General features: G+C 60.6%; 1 protein-coding gene across 2 annotated transcripts in view; it reads left to right on the top strand.

Moving 5' to 3' along the window:
* Positions 1–16,933, top strand: part of ARHGAP8 (Rho GTPase activating protein 8) — a 29,264-nt gene extending 12,331 nt beyond the window's left edge. The window contains exons 4-13 of one of the 2 annotated variants that reach the window (XM_037160339.2): positions 1,934–2,021; positions 2,650–2,781; positions 3,905–3,991; positions 5,623–5,721; positions 6,958–7,068; positions 12,068–12,141; positions 14,090–14,167; positions 14,851–14,979; positions 16,159–16,262; positions 16,578–16,933. In XM_037160339.2, coding sequence (XP_037016234.2) covers positions 1,934–2,021; positions 2,650–2,781; positions 3,905–3,991; positions 5,623–5,721; positions 6,958–7,068; positions 12,068–12,141; positions 14,090–14,167; positions 14,851–14,979; positions 16,159–16,262; positions 16,578–16,871 — 1,196 coding nt within the window. In that variant the 3' untranslated portion in view covers positions 16,872–16,933. Of the gene's footprint in view, positions 1–1,933; positions 2,022–2,649; positions 2,782–3,904; positions 3,992–5,622; positions 5,722–6,957; positions 7,069–12,067; positions 12,142–14,089; positions 14,168–14,850; positions 14,980–15,577; positions 16,088–16,158; positions 16,263–16,577 lie in introns of those variants that run through there. The other variant, XM_053662164.1, reaches the window with a different exon arrangement.
* The last annotated feature ends 5,494 nt before the right edge of the window (positions 16,934–22,427 follow it).

The following is a 22,427-nucleotide window of genomic DNA, read 5'->3' as shown; positions in this document are numbered from 1 at the left end:
GACCTCCCCTCCACGTTTGCCCCAGGCTGGACCTGTGCGGCGTCCTTTATAACAAACTGTAACCGTAAATGTGGTCCTTTACTGAGCTCTGTGGGTTCTTCTAGTGAGTTATTGACCCTGAGTGGGTAGTGGGAGCCCCCTGTCTGTAGCCAGTGAGTCAGCAGTGGGTGGCCTGGGTGGCCTGGGGTCTGAGTGAGGGCCAGACCGGAGGGTCGGGGAGGGTGCCCTCACCTGTGCATTTTGGCCCAACCCCGGGTGGGAGTCACCACAGACGTAGGTGTGGCTGTCAGCGGTCCCCCGAGGTCCTCGGGGGGCTGTGGGGCCAGGCAGAGACCTGCTGCCCACGCCACCATCCTGTCCCCAGGCCGTGTTTGGTCATTCACCCCGGAGCTGCGCACACAGGCACCTCGGCCAACGCTGGTGGACCTCCGTCTGCCAAGTTGCTTCGTGCGTCCCCCAGACCTCCCACGTGGTCTGGTTTCAGGAATAATGGTAGCGGGCACTCGGAGTTCTGACCGTTCTCGACTTCAGAAGCAAAGTTGTCTTTCCCCGTTTGTGCCGGTGAGCACAGACGCGGGCCGGGCCCGGAGCCCTGGCCCCGGACGGTGGGCCCAGGTTGGGAAACCGGTCTGCGCTCCCAGACTCCCAGACACAGCCACCAGAGGGTTCCTGTGGAACACCCACACGGGGCAGGGGAGGCGAATGGGTGCTCGGCCCCCAGGCGGCCTCTCCGGTGGGCGCTTTGCAGACAATTGGGAGGCAGAGCCAGGACTCTCGAGGCCCGTGAAACGGAGAGGCGGCCGAGCGGGAGCTGAAGCAGCTGGAGTTCCACGCATCAGGGTGGCGGCCAGGCTCCCGGGACGATGGGGACGTGCCTTGAATGGCGGGGCCGTCGTGGGTGTGTGCACACAGGGGGAGTCTCGGTGTGTCACCTTCCCCAGGTGGGGGGACACGAGAACACTTTGTCACCATCCTGTCTTACTTACAGTGAGCATCTGAAAGCGGATGCGACTATTTCTTCACAGTGGCCCTGACCAGAACACAAGCCTGGGTTGGGGGTTCGGTCCCCGGTCGGGGTGGGTACGAGGCTCCTGGTCAATGTTTCTCTCTCACATTGATGTTTCTGTCCCTCTATTTCTCCCTTCCTTCGCCTGGCTCTAAAAATTAAATAAACAAATTCTTTATAATGAACATGCGTTCAGAGTTGTGCGCATTTCTAGGAGGGCACCCCTGTTTTCTTCAGGTTCCTGGCATCTTTCTATAATCAGCCCTTCCACCAACCAGACATGATCGTTGGACGTGTTTGGAGCCTCAGACACGCGCAGCAGCCTGCGTTCTGGGTCACAGGTCACTGGGGCGGGGGGCGGCACTCCAGGATGACGCCCCACTGTCCCACGTGGGGCGAGCACAGATGTGTTCAGACTATGACAGAGTGACCTAGGCCATGACGGGGCCAGGACCAAGCCACACTTCCCAGGGGGCTCCTGTACCGTGGGGGGGTCACATCCGGAAAACTGTCTCCCGGGGCCACCCCCACTTTCTCCGGGGCCCAGAGTTCTGGGGGCCTGCGGGGGGGGGGCTTTCGTTTTGTGGGCGGAGGCAGCAGGCAGAGTGGCGGACACTGGTTTGGAAGCCCGTCGTGTCTGGGTTTCCATGGCTATGTGGCTTTGCACCGGTGACAACCCCTGCGCCAGGCTTTCCCTTTGTAAAGTGGGGGTGGGGTGTGTGGTGTGCGGGCTGGTGGAGCAGGTGAACGTGGCTGCTGTGCCCTGTCCTGCAGGTGCCGCCTGCGCTGTGGGCCGGCTGCCCGCACCTGTTAGAACAGGCAGGCTGGCCCGGAGGCTCCTCCACTCGTTCACGCCTGAGGGCATCCTGAGAGCCGCAGCCGGGGCGGCGGTGTCCTGGTGAGACCCACGCCCGTGTCTTCCTGCAGGGGAGGACTGCCACGGGAGACGTGTCGTCTCGTTCAGCTGCTGCCGGATGCCGCCCTCGCACGAACTCAACCACAGGCGCCTGCTGGAGTAAGTCCCGCCCTGTGACTGCACCCTCCACACACACTGCCCCGTGCACACACCCCTCCATCACTCAGCACAGGGGGGACGTCCGGGTCAAAGGCTAACATACGTAGATCGAGTCACGGACCCCAGGCACATGTCACATAACTGCCAGTCACCAAACCCGCCTGCAGGACAGCTGCCCCATCGGTCGGCCCAGGGAGGCTTTAGGGCCCATCTTGAGCTCTGGCCCTAGGCCTTGGGGCCCTTTGGGGCCTCCTCTTTCTCGAAGCCTCCCCCCTGCCGCCCCCGAGCTCCCAGGCCCTCTGCATTGGCCTCAGTGGCCTCAGCTATAAAATGGGCACAACGGAGTCTGTCTGAGGGGGTTGTCGTGAGTACGTGCGAGGAAGGCAGCTGTCCTCGGGGTCAGCACCTGGGACAGCGGACACTCGGTGTTGTTTAGAAACCAAACCAGCGAAGGAGAAGCTGGCTGCTGACTCCTTCTGTGCAAGGAAAGGTCCCCCCATGGTGTCCGGCAGGGAAGCGCTGGTCGGACCCTCACAGGCGGGCGGAGGCTCCATCGTGGGGAAAGCCTGTTTGGTTTCACAGCAGCGGGAGGGCGACGGTCACAACCGAGTCTGTGCTTGGTGCCCAGGTACTTGAAGTACGCACTGGACCAGCACGTGGAGAGCGATTACATCCTGGTCTACTTCCACTACGGGCTGAGCAGCCGGAACAAGCCGTCCCTGCACTGGCTGCAGGGCGCCTACAGGGAGTTCGACCGGAAGTGCGTGCCCCCCTCCCGGCCCGGGGGGGGGAGTGGAGAGGGGGCTGGCGGCTGGGCCCAGGGGCTCAGCTGTGCGGTGGGCCAGCCCGGGGTCCTGGGACTCTGTGTGGCGTGGCAGGCCGGGGCGGGGAGGCACAAGTGTCCTCTCGGGGCCCGTGGGCCTTGGTCACAGTCCCCTGACACCCCATTCACTGCCCAGGGCTCAAAGCCGCCACAGACAAGATGTGAACAAGCAGGGGGAGCCCTGTTCCAACACAAGTGTTTTCAGACGCTGAAACGTGACCTTCATTCCGTTTTCACATGTCACTTCATGAACTGTTATTCTGCGAATTTTTTTCAACCAAGTGCAAACGTAAAGCTCTTCTTGGCTGGCAGGACATCTCCCTGCCAGGGCCCACGGCCACCGTGCGGGCCCCTCCCCCCGACGGGGCCCGGCCACCTCTGTCCCCACCCGGGGTGCACGCCAATGGCCTTGGCTCAGTCTGATGGCTTCGAACTGAATTATTCAGGAAGGAGGGAGGGAGGCAAGCTGAGAATCACCTCGTTTTTTGTTTTTCTTCTTGAGCGGTGCTGCGTGAGATGACGTGAACGCACTGCGACTCCTCAGAGCAGTTGTGTGTCTTAGATTTCATTTATTTACTTTAGAGGGAGAGGAAGGGAGAGAAGGAGAGAAACATGGATCACTTGCCTCTCATGTGCCCCCAACTGGGGACCTGGCCCTCAACCCAGGCATGTGCCCTGACTGGGAACTGAACTAGCAACCTTTCGCAGCCCACTGAGTCACACCAGCCAAGGGCGAATCACCTTGTTTTTAAGTGGGTGCCTAGTGCCTCGCTGTGTGGGACTCTGTGACCCACATAATAAAGTCCTTGCCCCCCCAGAATCAATTCTAGGCAGAGAATGGGGTGTGGTTTTAGTTTTAAGAGCTGTGGCCTCGTCGCCCTCCAGCGTGCGCCCCCCGGCCTCGAGTGAGTGAGCCCCAGTAAGTGGGGCCATGGGGAGGTCCTGATTTCCCCCCGAGTTCGAGTCCTTTCTGGGTCTGTCCCACGTCCTTGAACTGGCTCTGGCGAGGAGCCTGGGTGTCCCTGCGGGTCCTGCTCTGAAGTCGGGTGCCCCCCCTCAGGTACAAGAAGAACTTGAAGGCTCTCTATGTCGTGCACCCCACCAACTTCATCAAAGTCCTGTGGAACGTCTTCAGACCCCTCATCAGGTAGGCGGCCCCTCCGCCGGCCCCCCACGGCTCCACGCTCGGCGAGTGGCCACACAGTACGTGTGCTCACACGCACCCTCCAGCACTCTGTGCCCACGCCGTCTGAGACCCCCAGACTGCTCTCCCGGGTCCCGACCTGCCTTCCGAGCCCTCTGCACCTCCCGGCCACCCTGGGACGTGGGAAGGAGCACCCCAGTGTGTCCCACATGCAAGGTGACCCTGGGGGAGGAACCCTGTACTGCCCCCACTACCTCAGCATACAGAGTCCTGAGCCATCCGTGGAGCCTGGGGCCCAGCAGGTGCCTGGCTGGCTGGACTGGGGCGCCAGAAACACAGGTGGATCAGAGAGGGGGCTCTTGGTCTGGTACGGGGGGCCCCCCTGTAGCTCTGAAGCAGCACCTCCGTCCCCACGGACTGTCCCTGCAGAAGCACCAGGACCCCCTTGCCCCTTAGTGCCAGTGGCCGGGGGTCCAGGCACCTGTCTGATCCCCCCTCATCCACTAGGGGGAGCCGGTGCAGGCAGTGGGGCCTCTCCTGGTTCTGGGTTCTAACTGGGCTTGTGATAAAACAGTTTCGTTTCAGTTTTAAAGCTCGGGGAGTTTCTAGATTCTGGACGGGTAGAGCCTGTGGCCATTTTAATGGCGTAAAATCGCCCAGGAGGGTGCATGTCGAGTGAGGCGGGACAAAAGCAGAGGGACACAAGGAAGCTTCGGAGGTGACACCTGTGCTCGTCCCTTGGTTGCGGAGACAGTGTCATGGCACACGCACACGTCCTCACACACCTGGCCGTGAAGGCGAACGCCTGCCGTTCCGGGTCGGGCGGGGCGCTTGCCAGAGCAGGTGCCGGTGGGCCTGCTCCCACGGCGCCCCCTGCCCCGTCCTCTCCCCACTCTGTAGCCCAGCAGACTGAGGCTCATGCATCACAGCAGAGGCGGAGTCATGCTGTGGTAACTACGTACTGCGTGGCCCAGATTTCTCGGGGCCGCTTCATACCTTACATAAATGCCTGGTCACCGTGTCGTATTCCTGAAGCTAATAAGTGTGTCGACTGTGACTGAAACATAAAAGACAAGTACACATAAAGCATAGTAATGGACACACGTGGTAGTGTCTGCCAGGGTGGGGCAGCAGACCAGTTTACGCAGATGGTCCCTGTATGTGGGCAGGAGGAGCCCCGTTTTCGGGTGGGGGGTGCCGAGGCCCTGCAGGTGGGCGAGTTGATTGGCCCAGGGTTGGGCTGGCCCTGTGGCGGCACTGGCTCCGCTGTGGTCCCCAGGGGGACAGCGTCCTGGAGAGAAGCCGGAAAGGACTGGGTATGGCCTGGGCCCTCAGGGACCCTCACAGGGAGAGGAGGTGGCGCAATGGGAAGCCCCTCTCTGGGCCGCCCTTCTGCACCGCGGGCTCCCGCACATTCTCTGCGTCTCCGCAGATTCTCGGGACGCAGACTGGAGTTTATGCTTCTGCAGAGGGTCCCAGTGCATCTGTGGTCTTACAAAAGCGGAACGTCTACGGACTCGCAGCCTCTGTTACATCCCCAGTCTGGGTTGCCTTCTCCCACTCCTGCCGCCCTTCCCCTCCCGCCTGCAGCTCTGTGGACGCCTCGTTGTTTCTGGTCTCTTCTGCTTTTCCAGTCACAAGTTTGGGAGAAAAGTCACCTATTTCAACTACCTGAGTGAGCTCCGTGTGCACCTCCAGTGCGACCAGCTGGCCATCCCCCCGGAAGTCGTGCGGTGAGTCAGACCGCACCTGCCCTGGGCCGCGGGTCTCGGTCCTGTCCTGCTCGCACGGCCGGACCCGGCTCAGCGGCCGGCAGCGCCCTTAAGGATGCGCAGTGGGGATGCCGGCTGCTGACTCGGGGGCGTGTGCGGGCGCGGGCGCGGGCGCGTGCGGGTCCGCCGTTTCTCTCACCCACACCTTGCAAAACGGGTTTTAAAAAATAACTACGGCGATGCTCAATGCTCTGCGTTTTGCTTTGGGGCAGAGCCTTGGGGTGTGCGTCGGGTTTGTGGGTGACACTGGACGTGCTCAGGCACGTCACAGGTGCCCTCGAGAGCAGCACGCTCTGTGGCTTCTTGCTGAAAGCTCACTTCATGTATCTGCTGCGTTAATTTACATGGCAGAGGTGCCCCCCCACCTGGTCTGTCATGTGGGGTGGGGGAGCCCAGGAAAGCCCGGGAAGGCGTGTGGTGGCCCTCAGCCCACAGCCAGTGCAAGGTGGGGTCCCGTCCAACCCGTGCCTCTGCCCCTTGCGTCTCCCTCCCTGGGTGTCCTCTGAGGGAACGGCCCTTCCAAGCTGCAGGCAGGTGAGGACGGCAGCCTTGCAGGGAGAGCAGAGAGGCTGAGCTGCCTCCGGGCTCCAAGTCACATGCCAGAGGCCGGGGACAGAGCCCTGTGCGGAGTGACTCTGCCCCCAGGACCACCCCCAGGTGTCAGGGGCCACAAATCAGAGATGACAGGGGCCGCAGGAGGCGCTGCACCCAGCTGGGGAGGGGCTGATGGAGCGGGTGTGCCATGGGAGGCTTCCCGGGGGGGAGACTCCTGGGGCGGGTTTCAGGGGGTGGCTGACTGTATCAGGAAGCCAGGGAAGGGTGTTTCCAACAGAAGGGGACGTCCCCATGCAGACACATGCGGGTGCAGTGCTGGCCAGGGGTTGGTGAAGTGACTGAACATTTGAGTGGGCTGGGCTTCCCTTCCTGCCTTTTGTGTGAACACCTCTGGCAGTGGTAGAGAGTGTGTGTGTGTGTGTGTGTGTGTGTGTGTGTGTGTGTGTATGTGTGTGTGTGTGTGTGAGAGAGAGAGAGAGAGAGAGAGAGAGAGACTGCAGTGTGGCACACGGACCCAGGAGGCTGAGACACTTGAGTGTCCTGCAGACGCCCGCAGGGCACCGGCCCCCAGACAGAGCCTGCCGGTGGCCCCTCTGGCCTGAACCCCGCCAGGTGAGAGCCGGACTCCTGCTGTGTCTGCAGGTACGACGAGAAGCTCCAGAGCCTGCGCAAGGGCGCGCCACTCCCTCCCGCCAAGACACCGCCGCCGCGGCCCCCCCTGCCCACGCAGCAGTTCGGCGTCAGTCTGCAGTAGTAAGTGAGCCTGGCCTGGCCTGTTCTTGCTTCAGCTGTGGGACCATGGGGCGCCTCTGTGGGGGGAAGTGGTCCCCAGACCTTGGCCTGCGTGCCCGAGCTTACCCTGCAGGAGTGAAGCCTGAGACGGTCACTGGGAAGGTGCCCACCGCTGTGTGTGACTCAGTGCACCACGTCCCTTCACCCTTCAGTCTCCTCCACCCGGAGTGAGGGAGGGGCGGGTGGCGGGCCGCTCACCAACCCCTGTGGTCGTGGTGTCCTGGTCCCCAGAACCTGTGACTTTGTTGTTTTACATGGTAAAAGAGACTTTACAAGTATGATTAGGTGAAGGATCTTGGGGGAGTCATCCTGGGTGATTGGGGGTGGGGGCATTGTCCTCACAGTTGTCCTCATACGAGGGATGCAGGAGGCTCAAGGTCGGAAGGATGTGAGGACACCGCAGGACCACAGCCAGCCAGTGCAGGTGCCCCAGAAGCTGCGAGAGGCCGGGAACGGGCTGTCCTCTGGAACCGCCAGAAAGAACGTAGCCCCGTTGACCCATTTTAGACACCCGACGCGTCCAGAGGGGTGAGGTAGTAAACTCGTGTAGATTTGAGCTCCCCGGTTTATGGTAGTTAGTTATAGCAGGGCTAGGAAACTGGTACAGGCAGTGGGAGGTGGGCGGGGGGCTGTGCGGACGGACACCCGTCTCAGAGCCAGGCAAGTCCGCTGGGGGCCTGGTGAGAGCTGGCAGGGAGGGGGCCCAGGAGGAGCGGCTGGGGAAGGGCGGCCCGGTGTGTGGGTGTGGTGGGGCAGAGGGCACCTCGGGTGTGTCCCAGCAGGTAAAGGGGCCCAATGCTCTGCAGACCTTTGGGATGCTAGGCATGGCCTGCACTGGCCAGTGTGGCTGCTGAGCCTGTGAAATGTGCCTGGTGCCCATGCGGCCCCGAGTTTCTGACTTTATTTGAGTCAAGTGCAGCTCTGGACTAGGGGCATTTTGTGAGCACTTTACAAACACTGTATCTGTTCAGATAGATCCTTCCCCTTCATGTGTCTGGAACCAAAGTTCACCAAAAGGCATTTCCTTTTCTTTTTTTAAACATTGTAATAAGTGCTGGCGTGACCCCCCCTCACCCCCCCACTCCTAACAGCCCCAGGGAAGGCAGGCTGGGGCTCAGACCCGCAGTGGCGCTGGGCCCCTCTGGGGGCGCTGGTGAGAACTCCGCTCTCCGGAGGGTCCCAGGGACGCCCAACCAGCAAGGCCTGGGATTTCCACCCACCTGCCACCCTTTTACCCACGTTTGGCCTGTCCCGAGTTTCTGTGGGGGTCCTGGGTGGCCCTCGCCAAGACCACTGGCCTTTCCACCATCAGTCCCTCAGCCTGGTGACTCACAGTGCCTTTCGGACTGGCTTCTCTGTCCAGAGCCATGTCTGTCTCATTGTCTAATAAAACTTTAAAAATGAAAAGCCCAGACGCACCCACCTGGTGGTTTCTGAAGCCATCCCCCTGGGCATGCGGGAGGTTGTCAGTAAGGGTGGCGTCTCTGCTCTGTGAAGCCCACCAGGGGCCCCGTGGTCTTGGGACGTGTTGACCCCGCGATCAAGCTATTGAGCCCCAGATTAAAGGCACATGAGTGACCCCCCCTTAGAAAAGCTGTGGTTCCTTCCAGTAACAGGGCCCCTCGTCACTGGGAAAACCGGTCCCGCGCGTCTGCGGGGAGTGGTGAGGGGCATGGGTCAGCCTTCGAAAACATTCTGGGCGCCTCGCTTCCAGAATCTGTGAGATTGCCTCTTGAAATTAATATTTTCTGCTGTTGCGTTGAGAACAACTACAATAAAATGGCAATGAACACATTAAATAAGCCACCAACTATGTAATTTTCTTGGACTATGAATGAATAAACACCATTAAAATTCATAACCCCATCCTACTCGCAAATGTTAATTTGCTGAGTTAAAGTTCAAAAGCACACAACTGAAAGCCATCACCTTAGAATAAGCCAATTAAGTTAGCGTGTTAATGGGAAGTTGGCGATTCAAGAGGTCTCTGCCGCCTCGCCATCCCTGAGGAGGGAAATGGAAATGTTCGTGCGAATTTAGCACAGTCCTGCCTGGGCAGACTTGGCCTCGCGGACAGAGGGAGGGGCCTCGGGGGGGGGGGGGGGGGGGCGAGGCCACATCCAGTTCTGGCGCTTTCCGCCTTTGGAAGTCAAGCTAGTCAACCGCAGTTTCTCTCTGTAACTGGAGTTGAAACCTCGCCCTCCTCACCCTCCAGGGCCACGGAGGCTTAACCTCCGTGTCAGGGGTGTCAGGCTCTATGAGCCAGTTCCTGCTCCCCGGCACTTTGCCTGCTCTTATTCCTTCTTCACGGCCTCCTCCTCCAGGAAGCCTTCCCTGATGACTCCACACAAACAGGGACCATTTGTTGGAAAGACTATTTTCCTCCCATTGAGTTGCCTTGACACCCTTATCAAAAACTGATTGACCATAAACGTGACGGTTTATTTCTGACTCTTAACTTTCTTCTATGGCTCTGTGTGCTGGGGCCACACCATCTTTATCAGCGAAGCTTTCAGTGAGTTTTGAAATCGGGGGTATGAGTCTTCCGACTTTGTTCTTTCTCGAGATCATTTTGGCAATTCTGGGCCCCCTGTGTTTCCGCACAAAGTTTAGAATCGGCTTGTCAGTTTCTGCAGCTGCTGGACCTCGGTGGGGCGGGGCCGCCCTCCTAACGGTGGGTCTTTTGAGTCCCCAAACACAGGATGTTTTTCCATTTATTTGGACCTTTTCAATCTTTTCAGGGACGTTTTGTAGTTTTCAGTGTGCCCGAGTGGCCCCCTTTCGCTAAGGACCCGAGGACGACAGATTCCAGGAGTCTATCTGCTCACGGGCAGGCAGGGCCACTGGTTTGTTGGGCCCCAGGGTGGAAGGCTGCGTCAGCCAGGACACGCTTTGCCAGGGTAGAGGTGACAGACGTCTGCTTCCCCCTCTTTCCTCGAGTGCTCGGGAACACTTGCCTTTGGTCTCCTGCCCCGGTTGGCTGGGCAGAGCATAAAATGCTGTCTGGGAAGGCGGTGGGGGTGGGGGTGGGGGTGGGGGTGGCCGGGCCTTCTTCGGCTCTGGTTCTAAGTCACGGGCCAGCTGGACGTGACAGAACTGCCACCCACTGGGGTTGGGGGGTTGATCTAGCAGGTGAAGCAAACCTCTTTGTTGTGGCCCCCGAAGCTCCCAGGGAGGGCCAGCTGTCGGAGGGCTGTCTCAGCCTGCGGGGGCCACCACCTCCCAGCACCCCCACTGCACACCAGGCCTTGGGCTGCCCCAGGCACAGGGGCCTGGGGGTCAGTTGGCCTGAGCCCTAGGCTGTGTGACTTCAGATAAAACAGCCTCTCTGGGTCTGTTTGTCCTCTATGAACACGGGGCCACTGGGGTCAGGCAGCAGGCTCAGCAGGGTGCCCGGCCCACAGAGCACGGTTCTCTGGGCTCCCAGGCTCTCCTGCCTGTCCGTGTGGCTGGGACCTTTGCCGGTCAGTCACATGAGCAGCAGCCATCTCTCCCGATTCAGAAGCTGGGAGGGGCCATGAGACAAATGACCGGCTCGGAGGACAGGAAAAGCCTGGGGGCCTGCCCCCCGCCCTTTTACCAGTGCGATTTCAGGTCACCCTTCCTCCCTCCCCCTTCCTCTTGTTTTTAAAAGTCACAACTCACTCTCTGCCTGCATCCTTGCCTGCAAAACCCGGGAAAGAACATGTTCTGCATCACTCAAAGCACTTCTCCTAAGGGGAGGGAGTACCAGTGAGAATCAAGTGGCAAGAATCCCGCCTGGTCCCCCAGGGCGGGCGGCTGGCCAGCAGTGGGCTGGGCGTTGCCGACCCTTGAATAGCACCCTGCCTCCGAGAGCCCACCGCCCTGCGTGCACCCCTGAACATCAGTGTAGGGTGTGGGTTTAACACGGTCCCAGCAGCCCTGAAAGGACCGGCCCTGGCCCACACGGCGGAGATGCACAGGGCGGGGCCTGCTGTGAGAGGGCCCGCCCCCAGGCCTCCTGGGTAGTCAGGAGCACACACGAGCCCCTGGGGGCAGTCGTCATTCTCACACAGACCCCGTCACTCCCCGGGGCAAGCCCTTCCTTGCTGGCTGGGACACGGGAGGAGAAACCGAGGCTGTGGTTTCCGCTCTGTCCAGAACGGTGGCTGAATGAGTGCCAGGGCCCCGTTCTGCAGGTTGGGTGTCTGTCCTGATCCTTCACTGCCCGGCACAGGGAAGGATGCTGCGCTGGGAGCCCCTTTTGGGGCCTCGGTCTCCTGCTCTCCCGGGCCCCTTTCTTTGAGGGAAGTCTGCTCTTAAAACACGAAACATCGGCTAAGCTATAGGCGAAGGGTTTGTCTAGCAGCCATGACATGACAGGTCTCCGGGGTCCAGCCCCGTCAGTGAGTCTCAGTTGGGTCCCCTCCCAGGAACGGTAACTAGCCCCGGCTTTGGAATCAACAGACCCCGGCACTCTAGCTGGGGGACCCTGTCTGTGCGAGTCACCACAGGGCCCTGGACCTGTGTCTGCACTGGGAGAGGGGCCCCCTGTGTTTGGCCTGGGAAGCCCCTGAGCCCCTGGCTTTCTAGCGATTTTAGTTATCAACGCCTTTGACTTGCACGTTAGCAAAGCCATTTGTGTTCTTCACCACGAATGTGAATTGCAGCTCCCAGCCTTCCTGCTTTCCTGGAAGGGAAACTGAGTCTGGAAAGGCTAAGGGAGAGGCCGAGGGTCGTTCAGCTCAGGCGGGGCCAGGACATGCTCTCCAAGAAAACGGAGGAGGAAAGAGCCCGAGCTGGCAGAAACTCTGACACCACACGCCACTCCTGGCCACCAGGCCACCTGAGGGCGCTGGCCGTCTCTGTCTCTCTCTGTCTCTCTGCAGGGCGCCCGGGGCCTGTTCTCACAGGTGCGGAGAGGCCCAGAGTCCTGAGCTGGTCGGGATTACCTGTCATGCCCAGGTCAAAACTGTCGCTATCTTTTCTGTGCCCTCAGCCTCAAAGACAAAAACCAAGGCGAACTCATCCCCCCTGTGCTGAGGTTCACGGTGACCTACCTGAGAGAGAAGGGTGAGTGGGAGCTGGCTCCAGCTAGGGGCTGGGGGACAGGCGGGGAGTTTGCGTGCCTTGCTGGGAGGCCATCCGGGTCATGAGCACCCCGGGACGCGGAGTTGAAGGAGGGGAGACCGTGCAGGTGGGTGACCGGGATGGGACGGGTTCAGGCACAGTGGTTCCCGCCGTGGGCTCTGGACCTGCACTGTCTGGGTTCGAATCCTGGCTCCCCTGTGTCCCAGCCGGCTGGGCGTGGGCCAGGTGGTGCACCTTCTCCGGGCCTCTGTCTCCTCCTTGGCCCGATAGGCTGCTCACAGGGTGGCTGCAGGGCCCAGTGAGGTGACACAGTCCCCCCCTCTGTGGAGGGGGCTGCTTTGACACGGCAGGTGAGCCTGGGTCGAAGACCCCAGCGGTGCACACCTCAGGGACGTGGGGGCCAAGCCTGTGGCCCCTCCGGGGCTCCCGAGGCCAGAGCTCAGAGCCACGGGGAAGGTGTGTGGGGGCTGCGCCTCCCCTGAACGGGGAGCACCGGGGGGTGGTGGCCCCCCACAAGGGCACGTGCTGGGGGGACACATCAGGACATGGGAACCACCACTGTCCCCCGGTGCCCCGTCACTGCGAGTTCTGCTCACACAGAGCTCTGGGAGCCGGTGCCTCTGCAGCCAAGGGCGTGGCGCGCCCTGGGGGCTGTCTCCACTCTGATGACCGTGTTTTGCTGTGTATAATACACACTTTTTTGCCCGAATTTTGATGGAAAAATAAGGATGCACGTTATACAGGAGTGGACGTGCCGGGTGGCCCAGTGGCCAGGGATGGTACTGAATCCTAACTTCGTAAATGTTTTAAATTATTTTATTTGTGCCTGTGCATGAAAAGTGTAACTCTAAAAAGCGATATCTATATCCATGTGCAAGATAATACCTTGGGATCCTATCATCGGTTTTGTTTCTCAATATAAGTAAATAAAAAATTGAATAACAATTAAAGTGAAATATTTTTTTCTGAAAATTTGGCCCAAAACGTGGGTGCCCACCACACACAGGAGTGCATTGTACCTGCCCCAAAACGGCGAATGTCATTTCTCCTGCTCCCCCTTCTGCTGCGTGTTTCAGGACCAGACAAAGGCTAGTGCACAGACCGGGTCAGAAACCGTGAAAGGGGCAGCCTTTGTTTCGTGCGGCTACTCACTCCATTAGAAAACAAAACACAGAAACAGCCCACAGCAGGAGCTCAGGGTCTGTTTGTTGAATGAACACGAGACTGGAGGCTGGAGGGACAGGGAGAGGGGACAGGGATCCAAGGGCAGCTGCCCTGTGGCCGAGAGGACAGGAGGGTTGGCCACAGGTGCCGGATCCTGGTGCCGATCGCCCCCTCGGCGTCAGAATGGAGGAAGACGGGGGGGGGGGGGGGCGGAGAACACAGGTCTGGTCTGCATTCCCCCCGAAGTGGGAGTCACTACCCCCTGCGGTGAATTGCCCCACAGAACCCTTACACATGGCTGGAGTTTTTAATTTCATTTAACTTTAAATTTAAGTCTTCACGTGCAGTGAGGGACAAGCCAGCCCTAAACCTTCATGGGGAGAAAGAAGCCAGCAGCGGGCCGGGGGCCCGTCCATCAGCCCTCGGGGGCCACGGCGGCCCGGGTGACCCGCAGACAGGGCAGCTGGGCTTGGTGGGCCATGTGCTTGGTCCGAGGCAGAGCTGCCCGGGACCCGGGTTTGTCTGGCTTCAGTGGTGGTCGGTCTCCAGGCTCCCATCCTGGGGCCCACACAGGTGGGAGGGAAATCGGGTCGGATTTGGGAAACGTGGAAGAGTTTGAACTGAGGAGTAAATGAAGGAGGGGAGTGGATGGGGGCGGATAATGACCCAGACTGGGAGGAGGATGCGTGGCAGGGTGGGCCATGGAAGGTTCTGGAAACCTGATGTGCTGGGACCCGTGAGATTCCTGGGAGCCCTCTCCCTGCAGGACTCCGCACGGAGGGCCTGTTCCGGCGATCGGCCAGCATCCAGACCGTCCTCGAGATCCAGCGGCTCTACAATCAAGGTGAGTCGGCTCCCCCGAGCCCCCCACCCAAGGCAGCTTGGCTCTGCCCCCAGCCCCCGAAGAGCCCAGGGCCGGGACAGCTGTCCCGGTGGGTCCTGTGCCCAGCTCCGGGGGCAGGTGGCCCTTAGGGTTCCCCCCCACACCCCAGGGGGACAGTGTAGGGGACTGTTCTGTGGCAGCTCCAGCAGCAGCAGCGCCGACCTCAGCACGGCATCCTCAGGGGCCGGGGTGTAGCCCACAGGCGGAGACGCTGGCAAAGCGGCGGCTCACTCACAAGGAGGATCCCGTCCTCCGCGCACTCTCGTCGTTTCCGTGGCCGTGCGTTCGCTCCTTTGGCGACACGGCCAGCACTGGGCCCTGGTGGGCCAGCCCCTCCCCATGCCGTGTGGGCACTGGGGACAGTGGGAGCCAGGGCCCTGACCCCGGGCACTCCCACCCTCGCCAGGACCAAGCTGCCTGTCAGGGAAGTCAGCAACGCCCCAGCCTCCGCCAGGCTCCCTGGGGAAAGTGGGGCCGGCGGGGTGACAGCACCCCCACTTCCAGAGAGGACAGAGCCCACCCCAGTCAGCCCCGCTGCCTGAGCCTCTTCCCTCAGAGGTTTAAAGCTGCTTCGCATCCGCCCCGTGTTGAAGCCGAGTCCCCAGCCCAGGGTCGGAACTCAGCTGCCTGTGCCCTGTGTCCAGGCAAGCCCGTGAACTTTGACGACTATGGGGATGTCCACATCCCCGCCGTGATCCTGAAGACCTTCCTGCGGGAGCTGCCCCAGCCGCTGCTGACCTTCAAGGCCTACGAGCAGATCCTGGGGATCACCAGTATGTGTGGCCTGAGCCAGGCCGGGGGGGGGGCGCCCCTGCCTGGGTCGGGGGTCGGGGTTCTCAGGTGCAGCTGAACTGAGAGGCAGGGCAGTCAAGGGCGAGCCGGGCCTGGTTCCTGGCACCCGGGACGTGCTCCGGGCACGGTGGCTCTGTGACAGTCAGTGGGGGGTCCCTTCTGCTCGCTGTGAGGGCTCTTTCCTGAAGGGATCGCAGTGGGAGCCGCTCTGGGACCGTCATTTGGAGGAAGTGGGGTGAGGCTGGAAAGCTGGGTTCCAGGGCCGGGAGGGGGACCCCGGGCACGTGGGTGGCTCAAACATAGTCATTTCACAGGAACTCCATGTCCCTTAAATGACCCAACAGCATGTTTTCACCAAAGAATGGCTTTTATGAAAAAACCTGCAAGAATAGTCGCAGTAGAAGGCTTTGTGTCCTTCAGCTGTGGCTGTGTTTGCGAAGCCCAGGGTGTTCTCGGTGACCCCCCACGGGGTGTGGCGGGAGGTCAGCACTCCCAGGGACTGGGGTGTGAGAGTGTGTGCGTGTGCATGTGTGTCAGTGAGTGTGTGTGTGTGTGTGAGCGTTGCGTGTGCTCCTGCAGGGGCAGCTTGGGGACGCTCGTCGGTTGGTGAGTTTTGACCGGAAGCTCAGAGCTCAGTGGGGGACTGTAGTTAAGAGGGACCTGGGGTGGGAGGTGGTCTCTCAACCCTGGGACAGCTACATTTAGCCCCCTGTCGCTGTGGGGCCTTGAGCTGCTGAGAATCATAACCGGGTCAGGTCCGTGGACTGGGGTCAGCATGGGTTCTCCGTAACGGGCCCCGCGGAAACGCCTCGGGCTCGGTGGGCCCGGCTGCACTGAGAAGGAGGCCACAGACGGTTTGCGGCCGCGGCCCCGTGTGGGGAGCTTTACCAGTAAGAATAGGCCGCTGGCCCTGGGGCCCCGGGCTGCTGTGTGCCAGGGCCCAGCCTGGACGTCCCATGTGTGAAGTGGTGTAACCTCCGGGGAGGTCACAGCTGTGTGCCCCTGGTGAAGAAGGGGACAGAGCTGGACGGAGACACCTGCAGGCCAGTGAAGTGAGCAGGTGCTCCAGGCAAGTGCAGGGCGAGGGGAGACACTCTGTTCTTCCCTCCGCCCGCGCCCTCCCCTCGGAAAGGCTCAGAAGGACCCTCATGCCGTCACAGGTGTGGAGAGCAGCCTGCGGGTGACCCGCTGCCGCCAGATCCTGCAGAGCCTTCCGGAACAGAACTACGAGGTGCTCAAGTACCTCATGGGCTTCCTCCAGGAGGTGAGTGGGTGGAGCCGGGCACTGGGGCGGGGCTGGCCCTCTCGGGATCTGGGGTCACACCCTCCCTCCACCTGGAATGTCACTCAGTGGTCCCCGGGGACTTCACCCGAGGCCTGGCGGGCAGTTGCCGCGTGGAGAAGCCCCAGGGCCGACCATGCCCACTCCTGCTGTGGTCCTGGAGGCAGGGGCTGTGTCCCCGGTCATATGACTGGGGAATAGCTTGGTGGGAGCCCAAGGTCATGGCCCTGGCTCCAACCCAGTGCTCTTCCCACTCGCAGGACCCTTGGGTCACCCCGTGTCACGTGTGTCCTCCAGGTGTCCCGGGAGAGCATTTTTAACAAGATGAACAGCTCCAACCTGGCCTGTGTCTTCGGGCTGAATCTGATCTGGCCGTCCCAGGGGGTGGCCTCCCTGAACGCGCTGGTGCCCCTGAACCTGTTCACCGAACTGCTGATCGAACACCACGGAAAGGTCTTCAGTGCCCAGGACGCCGGTGGGGAGCCGGGCGCCGGCTCAGCGGGGCAGGAGAGCGGGGCGGTCCCTTCGCCAGTGGCCTCGCCACGCCCAGTGTGCCTCAGTCCCCTGGCAGCTGCCGGGAGCCTCCGCTAGTGTGGGAAGGCCTGTCCCTCTGTGCATGCGTGTGTGTTAACTTGCCATTAAAGGCACTCGTGGCGAACCTTCCAGTGGCAACACCGTGGCTCTGGTCCTTCGGTCCCTCCCCACACTGCTGAGCGTGGGCAGAGAGGAGACGGTGGCCCCATCAGAATAACAGTCTGACCTGGCTTCACCGAAGTTGGGCGTCTGCGCACTAGGCCTCGTCTCAGGCAGTCGCTGCGGCGGCGATGCTGTGTAACAGACGGACCAGTCATGGACAGCAGCAGCGTCTGGCCTGCTCTCGGCGGGCCAGTCGGGTGGCTCCGGTCTGACTGGGGCTTTAGGAGGCAGAACGCGTTCCTGCCCTGCAGGCAGAGGGGCAGGCGGGCTCCCAGCTCTGGCCGCCGTCCCTAGTACTTACACTGCATTGGCCACAGCTGGGCCAAGGCCAGACCACGGTGGGCGGGCTCTGCCGAGTTAATTTGGCACAGGGGTGACTGGGGCAGTAGGGGGTTGGGGCGGTAAGGCAGGCCTTCCTGTGTCCCTGGGTGTCCCACCAGGAAGGACCCCACCCTTTGGCTGTTTCTGGAGCAGAGGAGATGGGGCCGGGGTTCGGGGGCCAGGAGGGAATCCCTGTGACCCATGGGACATGTCTTCCCTGGGAGAGAGCAGGTCAGGTCCTCTGGGAGGATGAGGTCGGAGGCCGAGGCAGGTCCCTCCGGCAGGAGTCAGAGGACACTGAGTGAGCATGCGGGGCCACAGGCTGGTGAGGAGACCGCTGCCCCCTCTGCCGGGCCCCTGTCTTGTGCCGGGGGTGGTGCTGGACCGCCTTCCCCACCTGCCACTGGAGCCTCGTGGCAGCCCAGCCGGGCAGGTAGCCTTGGTCAGGGCTTGAGGGAGCTTCAGTGACACCCCTCCTTGCTCCCCACTCAGAACATCGAGGGAGAGGACGTCCCACAGGCAGAGCTGAGTGGAGACCTGCCTTAGATCTGGGCCCGAGGGCGTTTGCTCAAACCCACCGCCTGGTCCCACCCCAGGAAGGTGGTTCCGCTCCCTCTCCCAGCTGAGCCAGTCCGGAGAGTCCCTCCTCTTCCCAAGGGAGGGGTGATGGTGGGAGGAGGGGCTGGGGTCATTCCACCCGATGAACTTTCCCCCCCACCCTGGGGCAGGAGGGTATGGGGGCCCCCGAGGAGTACAGGGACTTGCTGGAGGTCACACAGCCCATACGGGCAGACCTCCTGGGGATGTACCTTTGCGAAGCTACAGGGAGGGATCTGGCCTCCATCTCCCCATCTGTACAATGGGCGCATTCACACCGCATGCCCCGCCTCCTGCCCGCCTGGCTCTGAGCACGCAGCCTCGGCTGGAATCGGCGCATGCATGTGCACCTGAGCCATTGGCCCTCCATACGCCTGTTCCCTGTCTGATCAGGGAGCCAGTCAGCGTGGGACCAAGATCACTGCCACCGCATGGCACTTTGGACACTTCCTGCTTGGACTGGAACCTTCTAGATCTTTAGTTTAAAGCAGATGTTGGTCCCCCCAGGTGGCCCACCAGATGCTCCTGTAGGGCCTGCCTTTGCCCTGAGCGGAGGGCAGAGGGCAGCGGCCGGCAGGTGCCCCGGCTCGCCCCGCACCTGCGCCCACACCGCGGAGGCTCCAGCGGAGAGCAGGGCATCCAGGCGTCTGCCCCCCTTCCTCACCGGCCCCCCCACCACAGCTCCCTCTCCCACCAGGTCTGGTCTTCCCCGCCATCTGCCCCTCTTCACTTCTCCTCTAGCTCACAGTTAACTTGGGCTAGAGTATTCTCTGCACTTTAAGGAGTGATTGTTTATTTCTTCTCAGTTCTGCTACCAACACTTTTTTCTTTCATTCTTTAAAAAAAAAACGCACAAAACAACCCTCCAGTTCCGACCAGCCAGCACAGGGAGCCCAGACCTGGCCTGTGTGGGGTCCCCACAGGCCGCGGTTGGGTCCCGCCCAGACCCGAAGAGGCTGAAGCAAAGGAAGCAGGAGGTTGGTCCACCCCAAGTGGAGGGAACTGCCACTGGGGGAGCCAGGACTGGGCACCCCACTTCTAGGGCTGGCCCAGATGCATAGCTGTGTGGCCCTAGCTACGCAGGTCATTTTGCTGGGCGGGGGACGCGCCGAGCTGGAAGGCTCAGCAGGGGCTTCTGTCTGACGCGGTGTAGGTGTGGCTGGGCTCAGGGCTTGAGCTGCTCCCCATTTGTACAACGAGGAGGGCGGCGAGCACGTTGCAATTCCACGGGCTGGAAAGCACCTGCTTTGCACCAGGTGGCACCCATTTCACAGTTTATAGAGACCAGTCGGGACACCTGCTCCCAATGGGCTTGCAGAGCAGCTGGGGTGAAAATAAGCAGAAATGCCCACAAGGAGTATGTTTATAAAGGTTTCATTTATTTATTTTTAGAGACAGGAAGGGAGGGAAAGAGAAACATCAATGTGTGGTCGCCTGTCAAGCGCCCCCTACTGGGCACCTGGCCCGAAACCCCAGCATGTGCCCTGAGTGGGAATCAAACCGACAACCCTTTGGTTCACAAGCTGGCACTCAGTCCACCGAGCTGCAGCAGTCAGGGTGCTGTGTGTTTTTAGAGCTAAAGCAGCGTGAGCAGGACAGAGGCAGGTGCAGGGAGGGAGGGAGGAGCCAGAGCAGTGAGTCCCGGGCACCGTCCAGCTTTCCCACATGAGCTATGCGGGCAGCTGCGCTGCTGGCCTCCCCAGACGGAGGGGCTGGGCTGGAAAGAAAGAGCAGCTTCTGCTGTTGGTTCAGTGACCCAAACCTTCACTGTCTGTTGCAAGAACAGTAACTGCTGGGGAAAGGGAGTGGGACTTTAATGACAAACCGTGAGGAAAAAAGTGACGGTCACTTGCGACTTGACTGCCCATCAGTGACCATTGTTAAGGCTCAAAGGAGTGAGATGTGGGTTGTTACAAGCACTTGGAGGAGCAGCTCCGCAAGCTGGTCCAGCATCGCACGTCTTGGTTGGCAGCCAGACGGGTGGGTGCAGGGCGGGTCTGCACTCACCGCAGGCTTGAGAACAGAGCGGGCAGCCCTGCACTCCCGGGGGCGGGAGGGCCAGCAGGTGGGCTGGCGTCACGTCGGGGGGCTGAGTAGTGGGCTGCGGGTCTCCGAGTGGCTGCAGCTCCGAACGCTACGTGAGAGGGGACACAGGGCCTTCACGGTGTGAAGGGGGAGGACCCCCCAGTCCTGTACGGGCTTCGAGAGCTAACCGGTGTTCTGAACAATATACATAGAGGTTTAGTTTGCCCCCCAAACTAAAGGGGTTTTAAAAAGTGAGTGAGAAGGTGACACACCGAATCCCCCTGGAGCGGGGAAGCAATGGGGTCTTCAGCTTCGTCTGCCCCTCCTGCGGGACGCGGCCTTCCCACAGACAAGGTCTGTGCGCCTCGGACTGACTAGGAAACGTCAAGGGCCAACAAACCAACAGGGACCCGAAGGCGCCAGAGAATGTGCCACGGTGGCTGCACCGCACAGGCCGAGCCTCCAGGGTGTGGCTTTCACGGGAGCCGGCCCGAGGTGGCACTTCTGCCGGAGGGGCTCCATCTCCAGGAGGAAGTGACAACCCTGCCAGCTCAAAGAACAGAGGACGGGGTCAGGGACCACCACAGCCCCTAGAAAGGGAGTGGGGGGTCCCAGGCAGGGGAAGCCAGGGAGGACGAGCCTGAGTCTGTGCCTCTGTCTGTGCCCATGGCGCTGCCCCACCCCCGAGCCACACACGGGCAGGACGGACACCAGGTGTGAACTGAAAAAGAGAAAACAGCCGAACAGAGTTGGAGCCGCAAACAGAGTTTACACTTTGAGTCCCTCCAAGTGAAATGCCTGCTGAAGCAAACAACCAAAACCGAACGTTCTTCGGAGGAATATAACAGAACCCAAGGTCTCTACAGCGCCGTATTTACAGTGTCCAGGACACAACACAAATTATTCATTATACACATAAACAGGCAAACGTAACCCAGCCAATCAATCCACAGAGACCACTCTTAACATGGTGCAGGTGTTGGAGACAGTGGCGGGCAAGGCTGGTGAGGCAGCTGTCAAGTCCTCAAGCGGATAAAGGAAAATGTGCTTATTTTAAGTGAAAAGATGGGACGGCTCCGTTACCAAAAAAAGAATTTTTTTAAAAACCAAAGGGATTCCAGAAAAGCAAAATACAATATCTGAAAATTTTTTAAACACACAAAAATAGAAATTTCAAAAAACCCCGGAATTTCAAAAACGCAAACTGCAATGTCTGAGGTTTTAGAAACACAGCAGCCCTGGCCCTGCAGACGGCGGTGGCCTCCCAGCTGGCCAGCGGGGACCGCCCGCCCGAGGGAAAAGCAATGAAAGGCTTGAGAAAATACGACAGGGCCTCCATGTAAAAATTTCTCACATACGAGGTCCGTCCAGAAGGCATCCAGCCATGAGATATGAAAAAATAGAGACGTGTGTTGAAGATACACAATACGAGGAACATTGTACACGAGACAAGGACGCCCCAGTCCCCTTCAAAGTATGCGCCTTGGGACCTCCCACAGTTCTCCCAGTCGCGATCGGTTGCCCCGTCGTGTTTTCCTGAATCACATTGTTGGTCTGAAATCGTTTCCCTTTTGCAGGTGATTTTAGTTTGGGGAAACGTGAGCACTCACAGGTGCCAAATCTGAGCCGCAGCGGGCTGAGTCTCCTGGGAGATTCGATGTTTTGCAAAAAAACGATGCACGAGACTCGATGCACGAGACTCGAAGCACTAGCGGGCGTGTGGGGGTGATGAAGCCGCCCGTCACCTGTTGCCCGGAGCCGCAGCCTTCGGAGTCACCCCAGTAGTTTCCGAGGAGGCGCATTCAAGCTTAACGCAAAATCTGGTGCTGATTCATTGCTCTGTTCGCTCAGTTGCTCTGGGTGGGACGCCCACACAGGACGCACGCTCCCTCAGTGGTGTCTACCGTCACCACTGCTGGGCTAACAAGCTGACTTGGGAACCTCCGCTCCCCTCTTGCGCACACGTGTGTGCACATCCACACGGACACCCACGCACATGCACGCAGTGTGCTGGTCACAGGAACACGAGCTCTGACTTGTCTGCCCACTCCCGTGGTGGTGTGCATATTCCCACGTGGCCCGTCTCAGACTTGCCCACATGAAGTCCCCAAACAGATTTGGGGAGAGACGCTCACGGTGGCTCTGGGGCTGGTTCCAGGGGACGCCCTTCCCTGGCCCGACCCCCCTCCACTTGCAGCGCATTCCTGCCTGGCAGGAGCCCCACCCGGGGAACGCCTCTCTTACTGTCTTATCTGGGGTGTGGGAGGAGGCAGGGACAGAAGGGTGGGCTGCGCACTCCCTTCGGGGACCCGCCTTGCTTGGGGACAAGTCCTTACACCGCCTGCCACCACTGGGACAAGGGGACCTCTGTCACTCGACAGCAAAACAGGGCCTGTTTGGAGCTGCACTGCCCCGCATGTGGAGGGGAGCCCCTCTGCTCCAGTCTGGCAAGCAGGGGTCCTCGGTGAATTAACAGCAACTGTGGGCAGCGCCCAGTGCTCTGTGGCC

The sequence above is a fragment of the Artibeus jamaicensis genome, unplaced genomic scaffold (assembly GCF_021234435.1).
Source record: "Artibeus jamaicensis isolate MK-2021 breed Jamaican fruit bat unplaced genomic scaffold, CSHL_Jam_final contig_233, whole genome shotgun sequence".
Lineage (NCBI taxonomy): Eukaryota > Metazoa > Chordata > Mammalia > Chiroptera > Phyllostomidae > Artibeus > Artibeus jamaicensis.
This window is presented reverse-complemented; position numbering and strand designations above follow the sequence as displayed.